The 17,638-nt window shown below is 41.4% G+C and overlaps 3 protein-coding genes across 3 annotated transcripts; 2 read left to right on the top strand and 1 right to left on the bottom strand.

Moving 5' to 3' along the window:
• Positions 1-8,083: 8,083 nt before the first annotated feature.
• LOC307192223 (histone H2B type 1-L-like) lies at positions 8,084-8,916 on the bottom strand. Its single transcript, XM_079932900.1, has one exon. The coding sequence runs from the start codon at positions 8,832-8,834 to the stop codon at positions 8,454-8,456; it is 381 nt and encodes a 126-aa protein (XP_079789026.1). The 5' UTR covers positions 8,835-8,916; the 3' UTR covers positions 8,084-8,453.
• An 88-nt stretch (positions 8,917-9,004) lies between these two features.
• Positions 9,005-10,414, top strand: LOC307192222 (histone H3.1). The gene has a single exon (XM_079932899.1). It carries the CDS (start codon positions 9,872-9,874, stop codon positions 10,280-10,282), a length of 411 nt encoding a protein of 136 aa, XP_079789025.1. The 5' UTR covers positions 9,005-9,871; the 3' UTR covers positions 10,283-10,414.
• Positions 10,415-15,901: 5,487 nt separating this feature from the next.
• LOC307192132 (histone H2A type 1-like) lies at positions 15,902-17,525 on the top strand (the record flags this gene model as incomplete). The annotated part of the gene is made up of 1 exon (XM_079932735.1): positions 15,902-17,525. Exon 1 carries the CDS (start codon positions 17,061-17,063, stop codon positions 17,523-17,525), a length of 465 nt encoding a protein of 154 aa, XP_079788861.1. The 5' UTR covers positions 15,902-17,060.
• Between the last annotated feature and the right edge of the window lie 113 nt (positions 17,526-17,638).

Below are 17,638 nucleotides of genomic sequence, written 5' to 3'. Positions count from 1 at the left end.
AGAGCGTTTGCCGTTGCTTTCTAATGTCTCTGAGACCTCAATTTGCTCAGTTCCAATCTCTGCCAAGTTAAAGGTGAAACAGTTTTGGCTTTCCCGTGAAATGTTTGACCTTTTACACAGAGAACAATGAGGGCGTTATTTTGCTGATAGTAGACTTCTATAAAAAAAAAAAAATTAGACCTCTCAGTCAGGATTTCTAATAAACTTATTGGTAGCAGAACCCAAGACAGAGAACCCTGCTGGCTTCTACAGTTTCACTACTCAAAGTGTGGTCCACCACCAGCAGCATGTACATCACTTGGGAATTTGCTAGAAACGTAGATTTTCAGACCCAACCCAGGTCTACTGAGTCAGAATCTACGTTGTACCCAGTTCACCCCAGGTGATTCTTATGAACGCTAGATTAAGAAGTCTATTTTTTAAAATGGTGTTTTTGGTCTCATCAAGAAAAGCAGCCTGTCTGAACTCTTACCAGGAGAAAGCATTTGCAAACTACACTTATTTATGTAATAGAATGAAATTTCTGTCAAGCAGTTGCACATAACAAGGTGCCTCTAGAGTTTGATTTCATTATGGATCAGTGGTCTCAGTGGTGACTGCACATTACAGTCAATTGGAGCTTTTATTAAAATATTTTTGCTTGGGGTCCAATCAGTATGACTATAATTGTATGAGGTGGGCCCAGGCAACAGTAATTATTAAAACTCAGGTGCTTCCAATAGGTAGCTAGGGCCAGGACTAAATATTGAATAAATTCCAATCTTGTGGTTAGCTCCTGTTGGACTCCAGGCTTAGCAAGGAGTTACCTAACTGAATCAGGCTTTCCTTGTAGTTCCAAAGGAGGACTTTCTGGCTTGCTTGATGACAGTTTATCTCACTGCAATGAATCAAATAGTATTTGGCTTTTATAGCAATTTCTGAGGACAGGGCTAATGTGAGTCTGTATCGAGAAATGCAGCTGCTTTCAGTGGTTGACATTACTAGGTTTTCAGGGATGCTACAAGGAGGAACATCCTGGAGAGTGGATACCTCTGTCTTCACATTGTGCTTTCCTGTACAGATTAGCACAAGGTCTTGTTTGGTCTTTCAGGTGGACTTTCTCCATAGCCTTTAAAAAAATAAAATTATTTAGGAATTTATCTCCCTACCCCCACCCCCCACCCTGGATATTGTTTCATTTTTTAAAACTTAAAAAAGATTTTTTTTTTATTATGCAACATTTGAGAATATATGGAGGTAGAGATAATAGTTTAACAGACCCTACGTACTCCTCACCCAGCCTCAACATCAACACTGGCCAAATTTATACCTCTTCTACCTTGATTATTGTCAAGCAAATCATATCATTTCCTCTCTCAACATTTTAATATACATCTACTTTAAAACCTAATTGTGATGTCATGGTTACTCCCCCAACAAACAACATTTAACATTGATGACTTTTTAAATTTATTTATTCCACATACATTTGTTGAGTTTACAATGTGCCAGTTGCTGTTCTGTGCACTGGGAATATACTTGGAGAACAAAACAGACAAGATTCTTTGCTCTCATGGAATTTACATTTGACCCTGGGATAGACAATAAATCAGTATCATATGTAATATGTTAGATGGCGAGAAGAACAATAAAGCAAGAATAAGGATTGTCATGGGGAGTTGAAATTTAGATAAGGTGACCAATGAAGATGGCAGTATGGAGGTAGTTATTTCAGTAAAGAGTTGTGAGGAAGAGGTTGTGGAAAGAGAAAAAGGGAGCCTTCCCTGGTGAGTGCCGCAGTGGTTAAGAATCCGCCTGCCAATGCAGGGAATGCGGGTTCGAGCCCTGGTCTGGGAAAATCCCACATGCCGCGGAGCAACTAAACCTGTGTGCCACTACTACTGAGCCTGCGCTCTTGAGTCCGCGTGCTGCAACTACTGAGCCTGCGTGTCACAACTACTGAAGCCCGCACGCCTAGAGCACGTGCTCCGCAACAAGAGAAGCCACCGCAATGAGAAGCCCACACACGGCAACAAAAAAAGTAGCCCCTGCTCGCCGCAACTAGAGGAAGCCCGCATGCAGCAACAAAGACCCAACGCAGCCAAAAATCAATCAATCAATAAATTATAAAAAAAAAAAGAGGGAGAGGAGGAGGAATGTTGAGATGCCAGGGGGGCTATGTGGAGTGGAGTGGGCTGGGCTCTGTAGGAGGAAATAATGGCAGAGAATGAAAGGAAGCCAGATCATGCAGGGGCTTGTAAGTCACGGTAAGGAATTAGGCTTTTGCTCTGAGTGAGACGGAAGGTCTTGAGAGGAGTTGCACATGGGAGTTTTTGTGTCCCTCTCTCTCATTTAATCAGGTTCTGCTTTATTTTCAGGTGGTCTCAGTTGTGCTCCAGCACAAAAATCAAGGCCCATTTTTCTTTATTTTGTGCTATTCAAATCTTGAAAATAGAAGCTGACCTGGAGGATTTATAGTTAGGGAGAAAAGAGAAAATCATTTATAAAATATAAACATTTGGGGTTAAAGGTGACTCATAGCATAGTACTTCCATTTACTAGTTTTATGGACACAGGCAAATTGTTTACCCTCAGGTAACAAACGATTTATTTGAATTGAAAATCAAATGTCTTCAGGAACCAGGTAAGGGGTTTTTGTATCAGGAACAGTGGTGAGCTACCCAGCTTTATATCACTGGGTCAGTCAGTAGTGACCTTCTGGCTGAATACAAGCCCCCTGTGTTGCAAGGTCCATGTAGCACTCTTGGTCTTTATTATGTCATTTGCCAAGTAGAGATGTTAACAATGCCGGCCTTGGGAACTGTCCAGATTCGTGATTTTATCAATTCAAAGTCTGTAAATCAGTGCCTATATGGATTAGTTAATTTAATCCTCACAATAACTCTGTGGGTTGGGGGGGCCATTATCAGCTCAAATATGATGATGAAGAAATGGAAGCATAGTGAGGGGAACTACCTCTCACAGGGGTTCATTTGGATAAAACTGTCATGGACTTTATCTCCATCACTAGAGAATGGATGGACATTTTGTGTTATGTGCATATGTCCATTTTACTTCATCCATCCATCCACTCATCAAAAACTTTTTGAGTGCTTACTGTGTGCTCAACAATGTTCCAGGTGTTGGAAAGAGCAATGCGTAACGTGGCAAAGATCCTACTGTGCGGAGCTCACCGACGATTATTGTGGGAGACAGAAAATAAACAAAGATAAACAGTCTTATGGTAGGTAAAGAGGATAAAGAAAACAGACCAAGGGGATTAAGGACTGCCACAGAGTAGGAGATGGGTGGTGGATAGTTTTCATTTTAAATAAGGTGGGTGGGGAAAACTTCACGACTGAGATGAGACATGAAAGCCAGTGTCATGAAGCTTGGAAGGGAGAGGGGTCTTCATACATCTGTAAGAAGATCATTCCATAGAGAAGAAACCGTGATTGCGAAGGTCCTATGTTGGGAGCATCACTTGGAATGATGGTCGCAGGTCTGATAACCAACTAGATAGAACCAGGTTCCTCTTCTGTTTTCTCAAACTGGAGTTTCAAGTCTCAAGCTCAGCAGCGATTTTACACATTTTTTTTTTTTCCCCAAAAGTATTGTTCTAGTTTCCTGAGCACACCCAATTCAGATGGTAAACTGAGGCCGGGGCAGGAAGAGATGAGTACTAATCCCAGGGAGGACTGCCAGCCTGATTCAAGGATACCAGTCATTAAGGAAAGACCATTAATTATTTGATAATTTATTTAAAATAAAAAGTAAGATATTTTGAGGTTCCAAATAATCACCATCATCGTTTTACTTTTCAGAAAAAAGAGAATCCAAATGTAATATTCCTAAAAAGGCTTTATACACTCTAACAAGTAAATTTTCTGAGATTACATTGCATAATTATGGATAAGTCGCCAAATATAAATAAGACTGCTCATCTGTTGGCTCATGGCTAATAGAACTCTATATTAAAACCTTCAAAATGGTGATGATTTGATGGCCAAACCCATGATTTTAAAAATAAAACAAAATTAAAATACATTTATTTATTTATGATAAAGGTGTTACATGTTCTCAGCTGCAGATCTTGAGCTATAGCTGTGTCTTGGCACAGAACTAAGAGATCACATCTCTTCTGAACCCTTCCTATTGGGAGACAGTGCAGTCCAAATGCAGGGATTTTCATTATGGAGTGTAAACTATTAATTACTTTCATTTTTAATAAGTAGTGTTCAAGGAAAGAATGGAAAACTGGTGTCCTTCAGGTTTTGCCAGATAACTGAAGCTGTCGGGGAGGAAGAAAATGTCCTCTATCCTTTGCCAACTAAAGAATGTAGCTAGCTATCTGGTTCTACAAGGTTTGAGATCCAGCAAGTTACAGAACTTCCTTTTAGAAAATAGAGATTGGGACCCTGCCTTGGTGGAGGGTATATTAAGATAAACCCCCAAACCTTGTGGACGAAGAATGTCACCTGCCATATCAGTAAACTAAGGATGTGGCGGCCATCAAGCCATCAGCTCCTGCAACCGCCCCCGCCTGTGCACCCTGAGGGGATGCAGGATGGAGAAAAACAGGATACTGGCCCTGGATAGTTAAGCTACATATATATCAAAGGAATGATTTCAATGAGTCCAGACTCTTGCATCTTCCCAGATATAGAAAAGGGCTAACTTCATTAACTTGAGATGGCTGTTTTCTTTAACAGTTTCTTTGACGTTCCAACTACGTGCTTTTTTGTGTTGTTGTTGTTGTTGTTGTTTTTTCTCCAAAAACTCCTATATATCCTGGATCCTCCTTTACCTCTTCAGGACCAGTCCCACAGAGCTATCTGAGAGGCTGTCTCCTGGGCTTAAGTCCTCCATATACCTGCTGAATATAACATAATTCTCAACTTTTAGGTTATTATTATTTTTCCAATTGACAACCTTACGGCTTATTGCAAGTTTATTCTCTGCTTTTATGAGGTCCAAAAAGGGTGTTCTAGATCAGCAAGTAGCTCTTTCTTCCAAGCAGTGGTTCTGGAGCCCAGGTGCACTTTTATCTCTGTGTCTCAATCATCCTAAACACATTGCTTTCCCATGTTAAAAAATAAAATTCAATGGAGTAAATTTTAAAGATCTTATTGGCTTTATTCAGTGATTCATGAATCAGGCAAAATCCAGGCTAGCAGATAGAAGAGAGCTGTGAGGAGCTGTACAAAATAAAAGATTTTTCTAGGCAGAAGGGAGCAGGAACAGGGAAGTTACACTAGGAAAAAAAGTGGGTAGCTTATTGCAAGGTTGCTTTCCTGTAGGGGTTGGCAGGGGTCTGTCCGGCTGATTACCTGACTGGTGCTGAGCAGGAATTCCTGTTTGACTAGTTTAAGATTTCATTTCTGGGGAAGCCAAAACTGTAATTAAGTCTTGGTCTGATGACATAACTCTATTTTGGGCCTCTTTTGTTTCTAAAACACTTTTGTCTTGGGAGGGGAAAGAGCTTGGAAAGTCTTCGTGGGAGGTTATTATGCCCCAGACCTGAAAATTCAAACTTTACTTTTATTTACATTCCATTGTTAGGAACTCAGCTATGTGGGCTAAGAAGGTCACACCCAACTACAAGGGAAGCTGGGAAACAAGGTCTCTGAGGGCTCAGGAAGGAGAGGTTAACAGCCAGTGTGCCTCTGCCTCTGAAGGTTTATAGAGTTTATCTGTGCAGAACTGGGGCCCTGAAGTTAGTATCATGTATCTGTCACCTCAGATATCCACACTTGCTCTAATTCTCTTTCCAGAAAACCTGTGTATTTTCTAAAATCACTATGCACAGGTCCTCTGTTCTTTCCTGATAGTGGTAGACAGAGCATTGAAACAACAGAGTTCTGGGGCAGTCCCAACACTAAATATGCTTGAGCAAGTCACCTATAAGAGTTACTGTATTATCTCTACAGATGGGGAAGCATGCTGAGTGATTCTGCGTAATGCCCAAGGTCACCTGGCTAGTAAATGGTGACAACAAATTTCCCAGGTAGTGAACCTCAAAGCCCTTCAATTTTAAGCACATTTCATTACTGTTCTATATTTGTATACATTATTATTTGCTCTATAGGACAATGTTATATGTCCTAGGTAACAGGGACCATATCTTATTAAGAATGACAGCTAGAATGACAAGTGAGAAATTACCTTAATGCAGTGGTAGCCTCCCAATACACTACCAGGCAGGCCATTTCCAAGGTCATAGAACATAAAGTCTCACAGGCCAATTTAAGTTCCCTGATTAATTTGATTGAATCAATTTTAAATATATAGCAAGAAACAAGGGAAAAGATACTGGACAAATGAACACATTTCAGATAGGTTGCAAAAGATCAGTTGAATCCTTGGTTTCACTTTTCATGTGAAACCTCCCTTTCCTCCTCTTCACCCCTTCTCCTCCCCCTCCCTCTCTCCTATCTCTCTCTGACCCTCCCCTCTCCCTCTCTCTCCTCTCACTCCCTGCCTTCCTTTGAATTTCTTCTCTGCTGAGAACTAGGTTGGACTTTGAGCAAAGGGGTCCAGCAGATGGAAGTGATTTGGAGCCAACACATGCTTGCTCTGTTGGAGAGATGCAGGGCTGAGTATACAGCCTCCCATCTAGGGAGGTCACCAGTGACATACCAAGGAAACATGTCTTTTATGTGCATGTTGTCTCTAGAGGGCAAATGGTACCAAAGTGGGAGTCACCAGTGGGTGGTCAGTTTAAGAACTCATAAATATTGGGGAACTCATAAATACTTAGTGTCTTACAAATATTTGGCACTTCTTGGTTCTTTCATCACTTTATATCTCCATGTAGCACACACAAGCTCTACTTTCCCTCTGTCTAACATCTCACGAGGTACTAACTTAATGATTTACAGTAAATACAGCTTCTGAATTTTGTATCTCATAAATGCCTTGCTTACCTATCCAACATTTCTTATACGTTTCCTACTTATGAATTACCTACTTAATATTTATGAATTTCATCCATCCAGTTTGTTCTCGGTAGGCTCTCCATAGTAGAATTGAATAGCAGAATATATTTGAGAATATTCTCAAATAATAGAGAGAACATACCTTATACATAGAAAGGGATGAGTTCCCTAAGGAGAGTGGAGCGCCCATTCCAGGCCTGAGCTACATAGAGAGAAAAAGACTTTAATTTTGCTTAACCACTATTTTAGGCTGTCTGTCACTTCTAGGGGTATCTAATGCTAAGTCATACAGGTGCACATTAAAAAAAGAAGAAATCTTATTAAGGAGAATCTTTAAGAGGAATAATGGACAAGATTTATTAGTATAGTATTCCTTTCTACATTTCAGTAAGATCCTACATTTCAGTAAGTCACAGCGCTAGGACCAATACAAAATTCTTGTGGACCAATGATAAAACATGGTAACCTGAAAATGTAAATATATAACATCTGTTGTTAACCATAGTCCACAAATACAAACTTGAACTCCACACATTTTTGTAATTCCTTTCTCTCTTTTACTGTCTCCTCTTCCCTTGCCATCTCTCTTACTCCACCTCCCTTCCAGAACTGCCTCCAGGGAAATTAAAAATTTAAGGTTGAGTCAGTTCAGCTTTTGGCAATGCTAAAGTGACATTTAGACTGATACTTCCCTTCTGTTCGTTTGGGTACTGTCTAAAGAGTGTACCCTGTGAGGAGAGAGATTGTTTCTATCCTGCTCATTGCTCTGTCCCTAGTACCTGTCACTTTTTGAGAAACTTAATAGGCTCTCAATGAATGAATGAATAAACTCAGAGTCCTAGTTTTTCCACTCAAGAGTTCATTTAGAGAAGAATCTTGGGCACACTCAGATCTATGATCTCACAATACTCTGCAACTTCCCCCCACCCTCCCCAATCCAGCAGAGAAATGGCCATGACAGTGGACTTATCAAAAGTCCACTTTTGATAAGGATAGCAACTAAAGAGCTCTGATCGACATTGCAGGTAGCCTGTCGTGTATGATCCTTAGTCTCATGGTATTATGAAAATCTGTAGCTGAAATTGTATTGTTGCTAATTCCAATCAGCCTTAAGGGAAGACTGACTGACTCACTGGGCTGCCAGCCAAGGACTGTATTCAAAAATCAAGGTTTTATATTTCCAGGCTACTTGAGGTTTCTTACCCCTTCCTTTTCTCTATTACATGAATAACTAAAGATTTCACAGTCATTTGATGGTCTGACTGCTAAAATTCTTAATAGGTCAGCAACTAAAACTGACTTCTCAGTTCTTAATATAAAACCGTTTCTCTGCTCTGTGCTCGCTAAAATTATTTCTGCTCAGTAAAAAGAGCCCGATTTCTGAAAAAATTAGAATGGTAAAGATGCCTAATTAGTCAATTTTCAAACCTGACCTTACTTCTCTCTAGAAACGAATAGTATGCAGCATTAGAGCCCCTTTTGAAAGTGTGAGTGGCTCTGAAAAGAGCCTTTGGGTTTAACAGCGCCTGGAAACATTTACTTGGAGCTGGTGTACTTGGTGACAGCCTTGGTACCCTCGGACACGGCGTGCTTGGCCAGCTCCCCCGGCAGCAGCAGACGTACGGCCGTCTGGATCTCCCTGGAGGTGATAGTCGAGCGTTTGTTGTAATGCGCCAGGCGCGACGCCTCGCCCGCGATGCGCTCAAAGATGTCATTGACGAACGAGTTCATGATGCCCATGGCCTTAGACGAGATACCGGTGTCCGGGTGGACCTGCTTCAGCACCTTATACACATATACGGAGTAGCTCTCTTTCCGGCTGCGCTTGCGCTTCTTGCCATCCTTCTTCTGCGCCTTGGTCACCGCCTTCTTAGATCCCTTCTTGGAAGCAGGAGCAGATTTAGCCAGCTCAGGCATGGTGTAAAGTTATCAAACAGACGAAAACTGACAACACCTGTTACAATGTTGGCCTATTTTTGTAGGGCTTCTATGCAAATAGGTGCTTAATCTATCTCAATTCCTGATTGGGTCAAATCAGCCAGTAGAAACCTTTTATGCAAATAAGGTGATTTCAAATCTGCTTTTTGATTGGCTGTTTAAGTGGAACTAACACTCGACATCACCCCCCACCATCAGAAAAAATAACTTTCGTTTTCAGAATAGGGCAAAAAATTAATGTCTTGTCCGTAAGTATCTACTTGTGAGCCTTGTTCCTCTCTAGATCCGGACCTAAAGAGACAAACGCCCGATACAAATTTATGACTAGTTTTCTGCCAAAATTCAGTTACCGGGTTAGTAATTCTAGAAAAGAGAACATAGAAATTAGCTAAACATATAAATGTTTTCAAAATTATGCCATTGGCATTTCCAGTTCGGCTTGATCAAAGTCGGCAACACTTAAGCTTTACGAAGAATTAAGGATCGTCACATTTCAACGGCGGTAGTATTTTCATGTTTTCTAGGAACAGTGTCTGGAAGTGATGCCAGCGTTTGTTGGAGAGCTGGGAATTATGTAATATGGTGCTTGCATTGCTAAAATAAAACGTTTATTCAAAATCAGAACCTTTGATAAGTGACGAAACTGGACTCGATCAATTACATTCAAAACCGTAGTTTTTGAAAGGGCTCAGAACTCGGGAACGTTCATTTTCGTCTCTTCCCAAACTTAATCCCGAACAAAGGGATTAAAACAAAACCAATTAAGGTATATATAAAACATGTAACATACAGGGTGAATAAATGGCGGAGGACTTTAAGCGAGAAAATATAGAGCGTACTGCAATAGATCTAGATTTTCTAAAGTGAGACCTGGTATCCAATCACAAGGCCTATCCAGTTACTTAATTCACGGCGCGGAATTTGAAGATTCGGACCAATCAGGAGGACTTCGCCTGTATAAATATGAGCAAGAACAGCACGGCTTGTAGTTGTAGCTGTGTTTGCAATCTCTCATTATGGCTCGTACTAAGCAGACCGCTCGCAAGTCCACCGGCGGCAAGGCGCCGCGCAAGCAGCTGGCTACCAAGGCGGCCCGCAAAAGCGCGCCGGCCACGGGCGGCGTGAAGAAGCCGCACCGCTACCGGCCCGGCACGGTGGCCCTGCGCGAGATCCGCCGCTACCAGAAGTCCACGGAGCTGCTGATCCGCAAGCTGCCGTTCCAGCGCCTGGTGCGCGAGATCGCGCAGGACTTCAAGACCGACCTGCGCTTCCAGAGCTCGGCCGTGATGGCGCTGCAGGAGGCGTGCGAGGCCTACCTGGTGGGGCTCTTCGAGGATACCAACCTGTGTGCTATCCACGCCAAGCGCGTCACTATCATGCCCAAGGACATCCAGCTTGCTCGCCGCATCCGTGGGGAGAGGGCGTAAATTGGCCTTCTTAATCGAGTGATAACTGAAACCCAAAGGCTCTTTTCAGAGCCAATCACTTGATCATATAAAAGGTGCCGTAGTACTTGGTCATTAAGAGCACAAATTTTGCGCAGTCCCGAGAGACCTTTGTGGAGAGAGTCTCGGAATTAAGCTCTTTAAAAAGCCTATGGTGTGGGGTTTTTTTTTTTTTGGGGGGTTGCGTTGTGTCTTCAGTGCTGCATATGGACAGTTGCGGCGAGCGGGGGCTACTCTTCGTTGTGGTGCGCGGGCTTCTCATTGCAGTGGCTTCTCTTGCAGAGCACGAGCTCTAGGCTTGAGGGTTTCAGTAGTTGCAGCACTGGACTCAGTAGTTGCAGTGCGTGGACTCAGCAGTTCTGGCGCACAGGCTTAGTTGCTCCGTGGAATGTGGGATATTCCTGGACCAGGGCTCAAGCCCGTGTCCCCTGTATTGGCAGGCAGTCTTAACCACTGCACCACCAGGGAAGTCCTAAAAAGCCTATGTTATTTTTAAGTTTTCAGTGTAGGAACTGCCTCCACGGCGTTACTTGCACACTCCCGTTTGGTGTATTTTGTGTAGGTTTGGCACATTTAGGCGTGGCTAAACGCTTGGTCTACACTAGGGTTCCCTTGCTCACCAGAATTGTGAGGCTCAGCTCGCTAGCAACCACAAGGACCTGTTGAGAATTGTCACGGATATACCACGACCACCCCTAAAACGGAGCCAAGGCTTAGGTTATTAGCTTTATCACCAAAGGGAAGACCTTGACAGCTCCTGAGAACTTGGTGGCGGTCTCTACCCACCAGGTCTTCTCTACAAAGGGCCAAAGCAACCAACAGGGGCAGCTGGGTGGGTCTCTGAGTAGGAAAAAATGGAATGAACTCGAATAGGAATCATGAGCCTTTCAGCAGACGCCATTACAGGGGTCTTTTTCTGTTTTCCTAAATTCCCTATCTTAATCTCTAAATCAAAGCTTATGAAAGTACCTCATATTTGTCAGTAAAACATGAAAATCAGCTGTAAGCTTGACAGTTCTCTATTGCAGAAAATATTGTCTTCGCTTTCTTCTCATCCCTACAAAACAGCAGTGTTATGTTATTCTGTATTGAAACGATATTCCCTTCTTGTGGAAGTAACAAATTCTTCACTATTTCTAAACTGGTAGCTGAAGGGAAAAAAGTAAGGAATTTTTTTCTGAAACTATACAGTCTGTTATTTGGAAATGTAGAAAGGTTGTTACTAATTGGGTTACTGTAGACCGTTTGGAAGGATTTTATGTCTATTCAAACACTTCAGCAAATTTCAGGTTCAAGATGGGTGAGGTATCCTTAACTACAAAATTGAGATCCTTCTATTAATCTATGGTTTTTTAATGGGCTGTTTCCCCTTGAGGATCAGTAAGGAAAGAGGTCAGGTGGTAAATTTAACAGAAACAAAGCTGTAAATAAATACACAGGCCAAGTTAGCCATTGTAAGTCCTAAAGGTTTTATAAAAGAAATCTTTGTTCTTGGAAGTCTGTCAGGCATTGAGACTCGGGTGCTGAGAACTGGGGAGCCTGGACCCATTTAAGGAAAAAAGTTTAGCTATTCATAATTCCAATAATGGAGTGTTAGATATTTGTAACGCTACATAAAGGCATTCCATATTAGAACGTACTTGCCCATATCCTGTACTTTCTTTGAGATTCTAGCACAGTAAGTTTTTAAATGTCTGTTTCTGTCTCACCAGATGGTTGATGTCAAGATATGAGGACCAAGGGGGCACAGAAAACACCTAGTTGTATTATTAAATCCATCAGAACATCTAGAACAGTCCTCTGCCTAAAACAAACCCTCAGGAAATTAGTCAAAGTGGCATTTAAAATAAAAATTATTGAACAAACAGGAATTACCATTCAGTTTATTCCTGATTACAGAAATAAAAGATTGATAGAGTTCATGTAACTTTAATACTATATAGTATTACCACGTAGAAATAATCAACATTAATTGAGCGGTTGCATTACTGAGTCGGCCAGAAGTCATGTGTTAGTCTATGAAGTCTCCAAAATATAAGGTAAATTCAATAGTTCTCTATTAATATACATAATTATTATTCTATTAGTTCTTTACAGATGAGGAAACTGAAACTAAGAAAGTTTCAGTTAAAAAGGATAGAGCCAAAAAAAAAAAACACAAAATAAAAAATAATAATAAAAAAAAGGATAGAGCCAAAACTTTTCCCTTTGGCATTGCTATATTAAACAATAGCATCAGTATGCTCCTCAACAGTTACCCCTGAGGCTTTATTCCTTGGAAGAGCTGTCATAGGAAGACTGATATGTTTATTTTAACATTTTCATAATATGTTAAAGGAAATGGGTGGATTTTGAAAATGTACAGGATCATATAAAACTGTGTTCTATTATGCTACAATTATTACAGCCAATTGCACAGAAATATAATTGATGCACAGCAATAAAATTATAACATTAACTTGGACAATTTTTAGCCTTTCTGTCCATCATCCAAACAATGATCTTGATTGTTAAGACACATACACACACACACACACACACTTTTTTTTTTTTAATTTTAAAGGCATACATTGAAATGGTAGTGCTTAACATGAGATTTTTTTTTTAATGAATTTTGATTTTCTTGGGGAAATATCACAAATCTAAATCATGTCACATTTTATTTGTACCTGTTGGAAAATTAAGTTGTATAACCATTTCAGGCTTACCTGGTTGCCTATAAGTACATGTAATTTAAAAACAAACAAGTATATAATCTCTGAATGACCAGTAGCTTTATTTTATAGAAGTGATAACTAAAAATCAAGATAATTCAGAAATGCCATTCTTTTTCCACATCCTGCCTACCTCATATGTACACAGGTAAATACTGATATTTTACATCTGAAGACTTTTATACTGCAAAGGTGTTTTTTTTTTTTTTAGTAGCCCCAACACCTTGGATGGCATACCTCAGAAAGTAAGGGACCTAGTGCCTAAATCAAGCCATGAGGAGGGTCATAGAAGGGGCAGAGAGATTTATTACCCTTAGCTTTCCACAGAAAAACAGAAAATCACTGTATCTGATTATTATGGGGGTAATCCTACCCATTTGACAGGATTTTAAAGCTCAGTCAATTAAAAAACACCTAGAGTAGTGGGAAAACAAGATAAAGAAGACTAACGACCTAGGGTTTAGTTTAATGACAGAAAAGAATAGATGCATTATAAATTTTCCATTGATAATAATGGTACCCAATTATTAATATCATCAAAGCACATTATCAGAGAAACTAGATTTTTCTAATTAGGGGAATTTACTCATGGAGTTGGAACTTGAGATGAAATTGGAAAGATTCTCCCAGGTAGAAGGAGAGAAGGAATTGCAGATGAGTAAAGTTGTCCAAAAAACAAACAACAACAAAAAGGAATAGAAAGGTAAATTTCAGTTATTAGTGCTGGTTAGTGTGAGCAGAAAGTATCATTATGAAAAAAGGCTACAAAGTTCTCACTTGAACCTAAGGCAAGAGTGACAATTTTTTTTTTTTTTTTTTGGTACACGGGCCTCTCACTGTTGTGGCCTCTCCCATTGCGGAGCACAGGCTCCGGACGCTCAGGCTCAGCGGCCATGGCTCACGGGCCCAGCTGCTCCGTGGCATGTGGGATCTTCCCGGGCTCAGGCTCAGCGGCCATGGCTCACGGGCCCAGCTGCTCCGTGGCATGTGGGATCTTCCCGGGCCGGGGCACGAACCCGCACCCCCTGCATCGTCAGGCGGACTCTCAACCACTGCGCCACCAGGGAAGCCCAAGAGTGACAATTTTTATAAGACAGAATGACCAGAATTTAGGAATTAGGGGCTGGAGAACCTCTTAGGAAGAACCAGTTAGGAAGAAACTGTTTAGGATGCTGGTTAAGAAACAATGGAATCATCCAGGTATGACAGGATAAGGAGAGAATGTGAGAGGGGAGAAACTGTCAGTTACTGAAACTTATTTAAACATCTACCTGATTTAGTGACTGAGTGACATGAGTAATCAAGGCCTCCACACAGTGACATGAATTCCATCTGCCTCCTCCAGTTAAAAGGAGTCAGGCAATTACTAAGTAGAAGGGAGACAGTAGCGACTTCAGCCTGGCCCCCAAATTACTTTTGGCTTACACCTATGCCATATGCATAAGTACCCTCCTGCAGCTAAGAAAATATGAACATGCCCTTCACACCTTCCATGCTAAGACGTCCTTTTTTTCTTTCTTTCTTTCTTTTTTTTTTGGTATATTTTGGAGACAACTACTCACACAGGCTCCTGCTTGATATTTGCCATCTTTAAGTGTAGATCTGTTGAGTTTTTCTAAACCTGGGTTTTTGCCACTGTGATTGACAGACCACCTTTGTTTAGCAAAAGAACATAAGAAATGCAAGGATGAGTGTTTCAGGAGACCCTCCTAGGGATGTGGTTTACTGATGAAATAAATACAGGGACTAGGAATGAGCTTCCTGATCCCTCATCATCCTGCTGCAGAATATCAAGACCATCCCGAGAGGTTCATTTTAACCTGCTTTAACTGCAACAAAAATTTTGGGAGATGGAGAAAGAGTTAAACAAGTTCTGATTTCCTTGTAAATTAGAAGCTGTCCCAAGCAAAGGACTATGAATATTAATTTACATAAACCAGTGTAAAACTAGAAGAGCATTGATTGAATCCTGTTTAATCCCTTCTGGTGCATTCCAAAGGGATTGTGAATTGGATAGCTCATAAAGGGCCTAAAATAGAAATACAAGAATGTTATTTTTTTCTGGATGAGCCTAAAAAGGAAATAGAGAACTCTACTCCTTTTCCAGTTGACATAATAGATGGGCAGCAGTGCTCAGAAAATGACACTAGGAATAAAGAAACTTGTGTTTGAGACCCAGGTCCACCATTTATTGACAAGGTGATTCTGGCCATTTCATCTTTCTAAGCCACAATTTTCTTAACTTTAAAACAAGTAGCTTAGGGAATTCCCTGGCAGTGCAGTGGTTAGGACTCTCACTGCCATGGACTGGGTTCAATCCCTGGTTGGGGAACTAAGATCCCACAAGCCACGCGGTGCAGTCTAATAATAATCAAGCAGCTTAGCTATACCTACTGCAAATGCTTTATAGTGAGGCAGGCATAGAAGTGGTTTGTAAAATGTAACGAACTACAGAGATACTATATAGTAACCACTCTTGCTGACTGTCACATTCCCACATAACACTTATTCCTCATCACTCATAATCAAAAGCCAAACTCTCTCATTCTGGGTATTAAAGACCTCACAGGTCTCTTCCCCCTTCCTTATCTTTCCCCCTTGATGCAATCTCTTATTTTCAAAAAGATTCTTCTAAGTAACCATTTCACATCTTCCCATTTATGCAAATCGCCTTCTCAACCAAACCAGTCTTCTAAGAGGAGGGTTTTTTGGCCCTTTCTAGAAAGAAGAAAGTATGGAATACAGTTGTGATGGGGAAAAGATGAACTCCTGCTTAGAAAAGCTAGAAAGGTAATCACAGGCTACCTCCTTTTGTCTTTTAAAGAAAGTTTAAATAGTAAAGTTTAATAAACTATTAACCAGTAAGTTGTGTGTGTGTGTGTGTATGTGTAGCTGGGGGCGGGGGGCGGGGGCCGCTGGGTATGTTGTAAACAAAGAAATAAGAAGTAGTCTTTCAACCATGAGGTGTTTGCCACTGAAGACCTGCTCAGGGACTCATGACTTGTTTTGTATAGTGGACTCTATGGATAGTCTGGAGAAACCTGTAAACAAATATCTTCTGAATACAATGTTTTAAAATACTTAAAGCATACAGGATAAGAAAATTAGCCACATTAAAATACAGCTGTCAAAATGTATTTCTTTTACGTAAAATGTGTTTCATTAGTCACATCAAATAACAAGGAACAAGAGGTGGAATAACAAATGTCAGTTTCAAGGAATCAGAATGATGTAAATTTTATTTCAAGATATCTGCAATATCTTCAAAGTGATCCAAGAACATCTGTGATGGCCACTGTTGAAAAAGTCAGAGGCACTGCAAAATCCATTGTGATTAGCTGCCTACAGATACACTTGAAGGAAATGCTTAGCTGCATTTAGAGTTTGCTAAAATAAAGATGTAATTTTTCCCCATCCATGTTTACAACCCCCTAATGGTCTGCAGAACTCAGATTTTGGTCAAGATTTGCCAATAAAATCGAGTGGCCTTCCTCAGAAAATAACAACAACAAAAACAGGGATGAAGGGGAAATGATGTAATATCAGGTCAACCCATCTTCCTAGAGGCATTTATTTTGCCCTGGTTATTCCAGCTCAAGGTGCTCTCTAAGCAATCTCGTTCCCTTTATCAACGGTTTTTACTTGTTTCTGCCTCCCTGTTTGTTGCCTATTCACCAAAAGATATTAGACCACCAACCCAGCTCCCTGGATCTTGTCAACATCTGAGGGGGAAAAAATCTGGCAAAGAAAAGGGTAAATTATAAACCGCCAGGGGTAGCTTACTTTTTTCTATCCCTTGGTGTCAGGGTGGTAGCAACAATTATGCAGATTTAGGCAGAATAACAATAGCATGAATACTCCCCCCAAATAGGACTACATTTATCAAGCGGAAAAATCCAAGCTTTCCAACTGCTTCCAAGTATGTATCAATACAAGTCTTAATATCTCAGCCTCTAATTGGTGCAGTATTTTCTCCTGGAGCCCATGCAAGTAACTCCAGAAGTGCGTTCTGATTGGTTAACTCTCTCAATAGCCTCTGCAAACCAATGGGAATAGAAATTTTAGAAACATCCAGAGACTATAATAACCCTTTCCTCAAGCTGCACTATTTCTTTCCTAACATGTCTGGACGAGGAAAAGAGGGCGGCAAAGCGCGAGCAAAGGCCAAGACCCGCTCCTCGCGGGGCGGGCTCCAGTTCCCCGTGGGTCGAGTCCACGGCCTGCTTCGCAAGGGTAACTATGCCGAGCGGGTCGGGACCGGCGCGCCGGTGTACCTGACGGCGGTGCTGGAGCACCTGACGGCCGAGATCCTGGAGCTGGCGGGCAACGCGGCCCGTGACAAGAAGACGCGTATCATCCCGCGTCACCGGCAGCTGGCCATCCGCAACGACGAGGAGCTCAACAAGCTGCTGGGCAAAGTCACAATCGCTCAGGGCGGCGTCCTGCCCAACATCCAGGCCGTGCTGCTGCCCAAGAAGACCGAGAGCCACCACAGGGCCAAGGGCAAGTGAATCTGCCGCAAAGGCTCTTTTGAGAGCCACTAAACTCTCATTAGAGGACTGTGATCACAACATTCGGAGAGCTTTGTACGTGGCGGTGCGCGCGCACCCTGACGCATAGCCAA

Source organism: Stenella coeruleoalba (assembly GCF_951394435.1).
Source record: "Stenella coeruleoalba genome assembly, chromosome: 10".
Lineage (NCBI taxonomy): Eukaryota > Metazoa > Chordata > Mammalia > Artiodactyla > Delphinidae > Stenella > Stenella coeruleoalba.
Note: the sequence above shows the minus strand (reverse complement) of the source record. Positions and strands in the feature narration are given on the sequence as shown.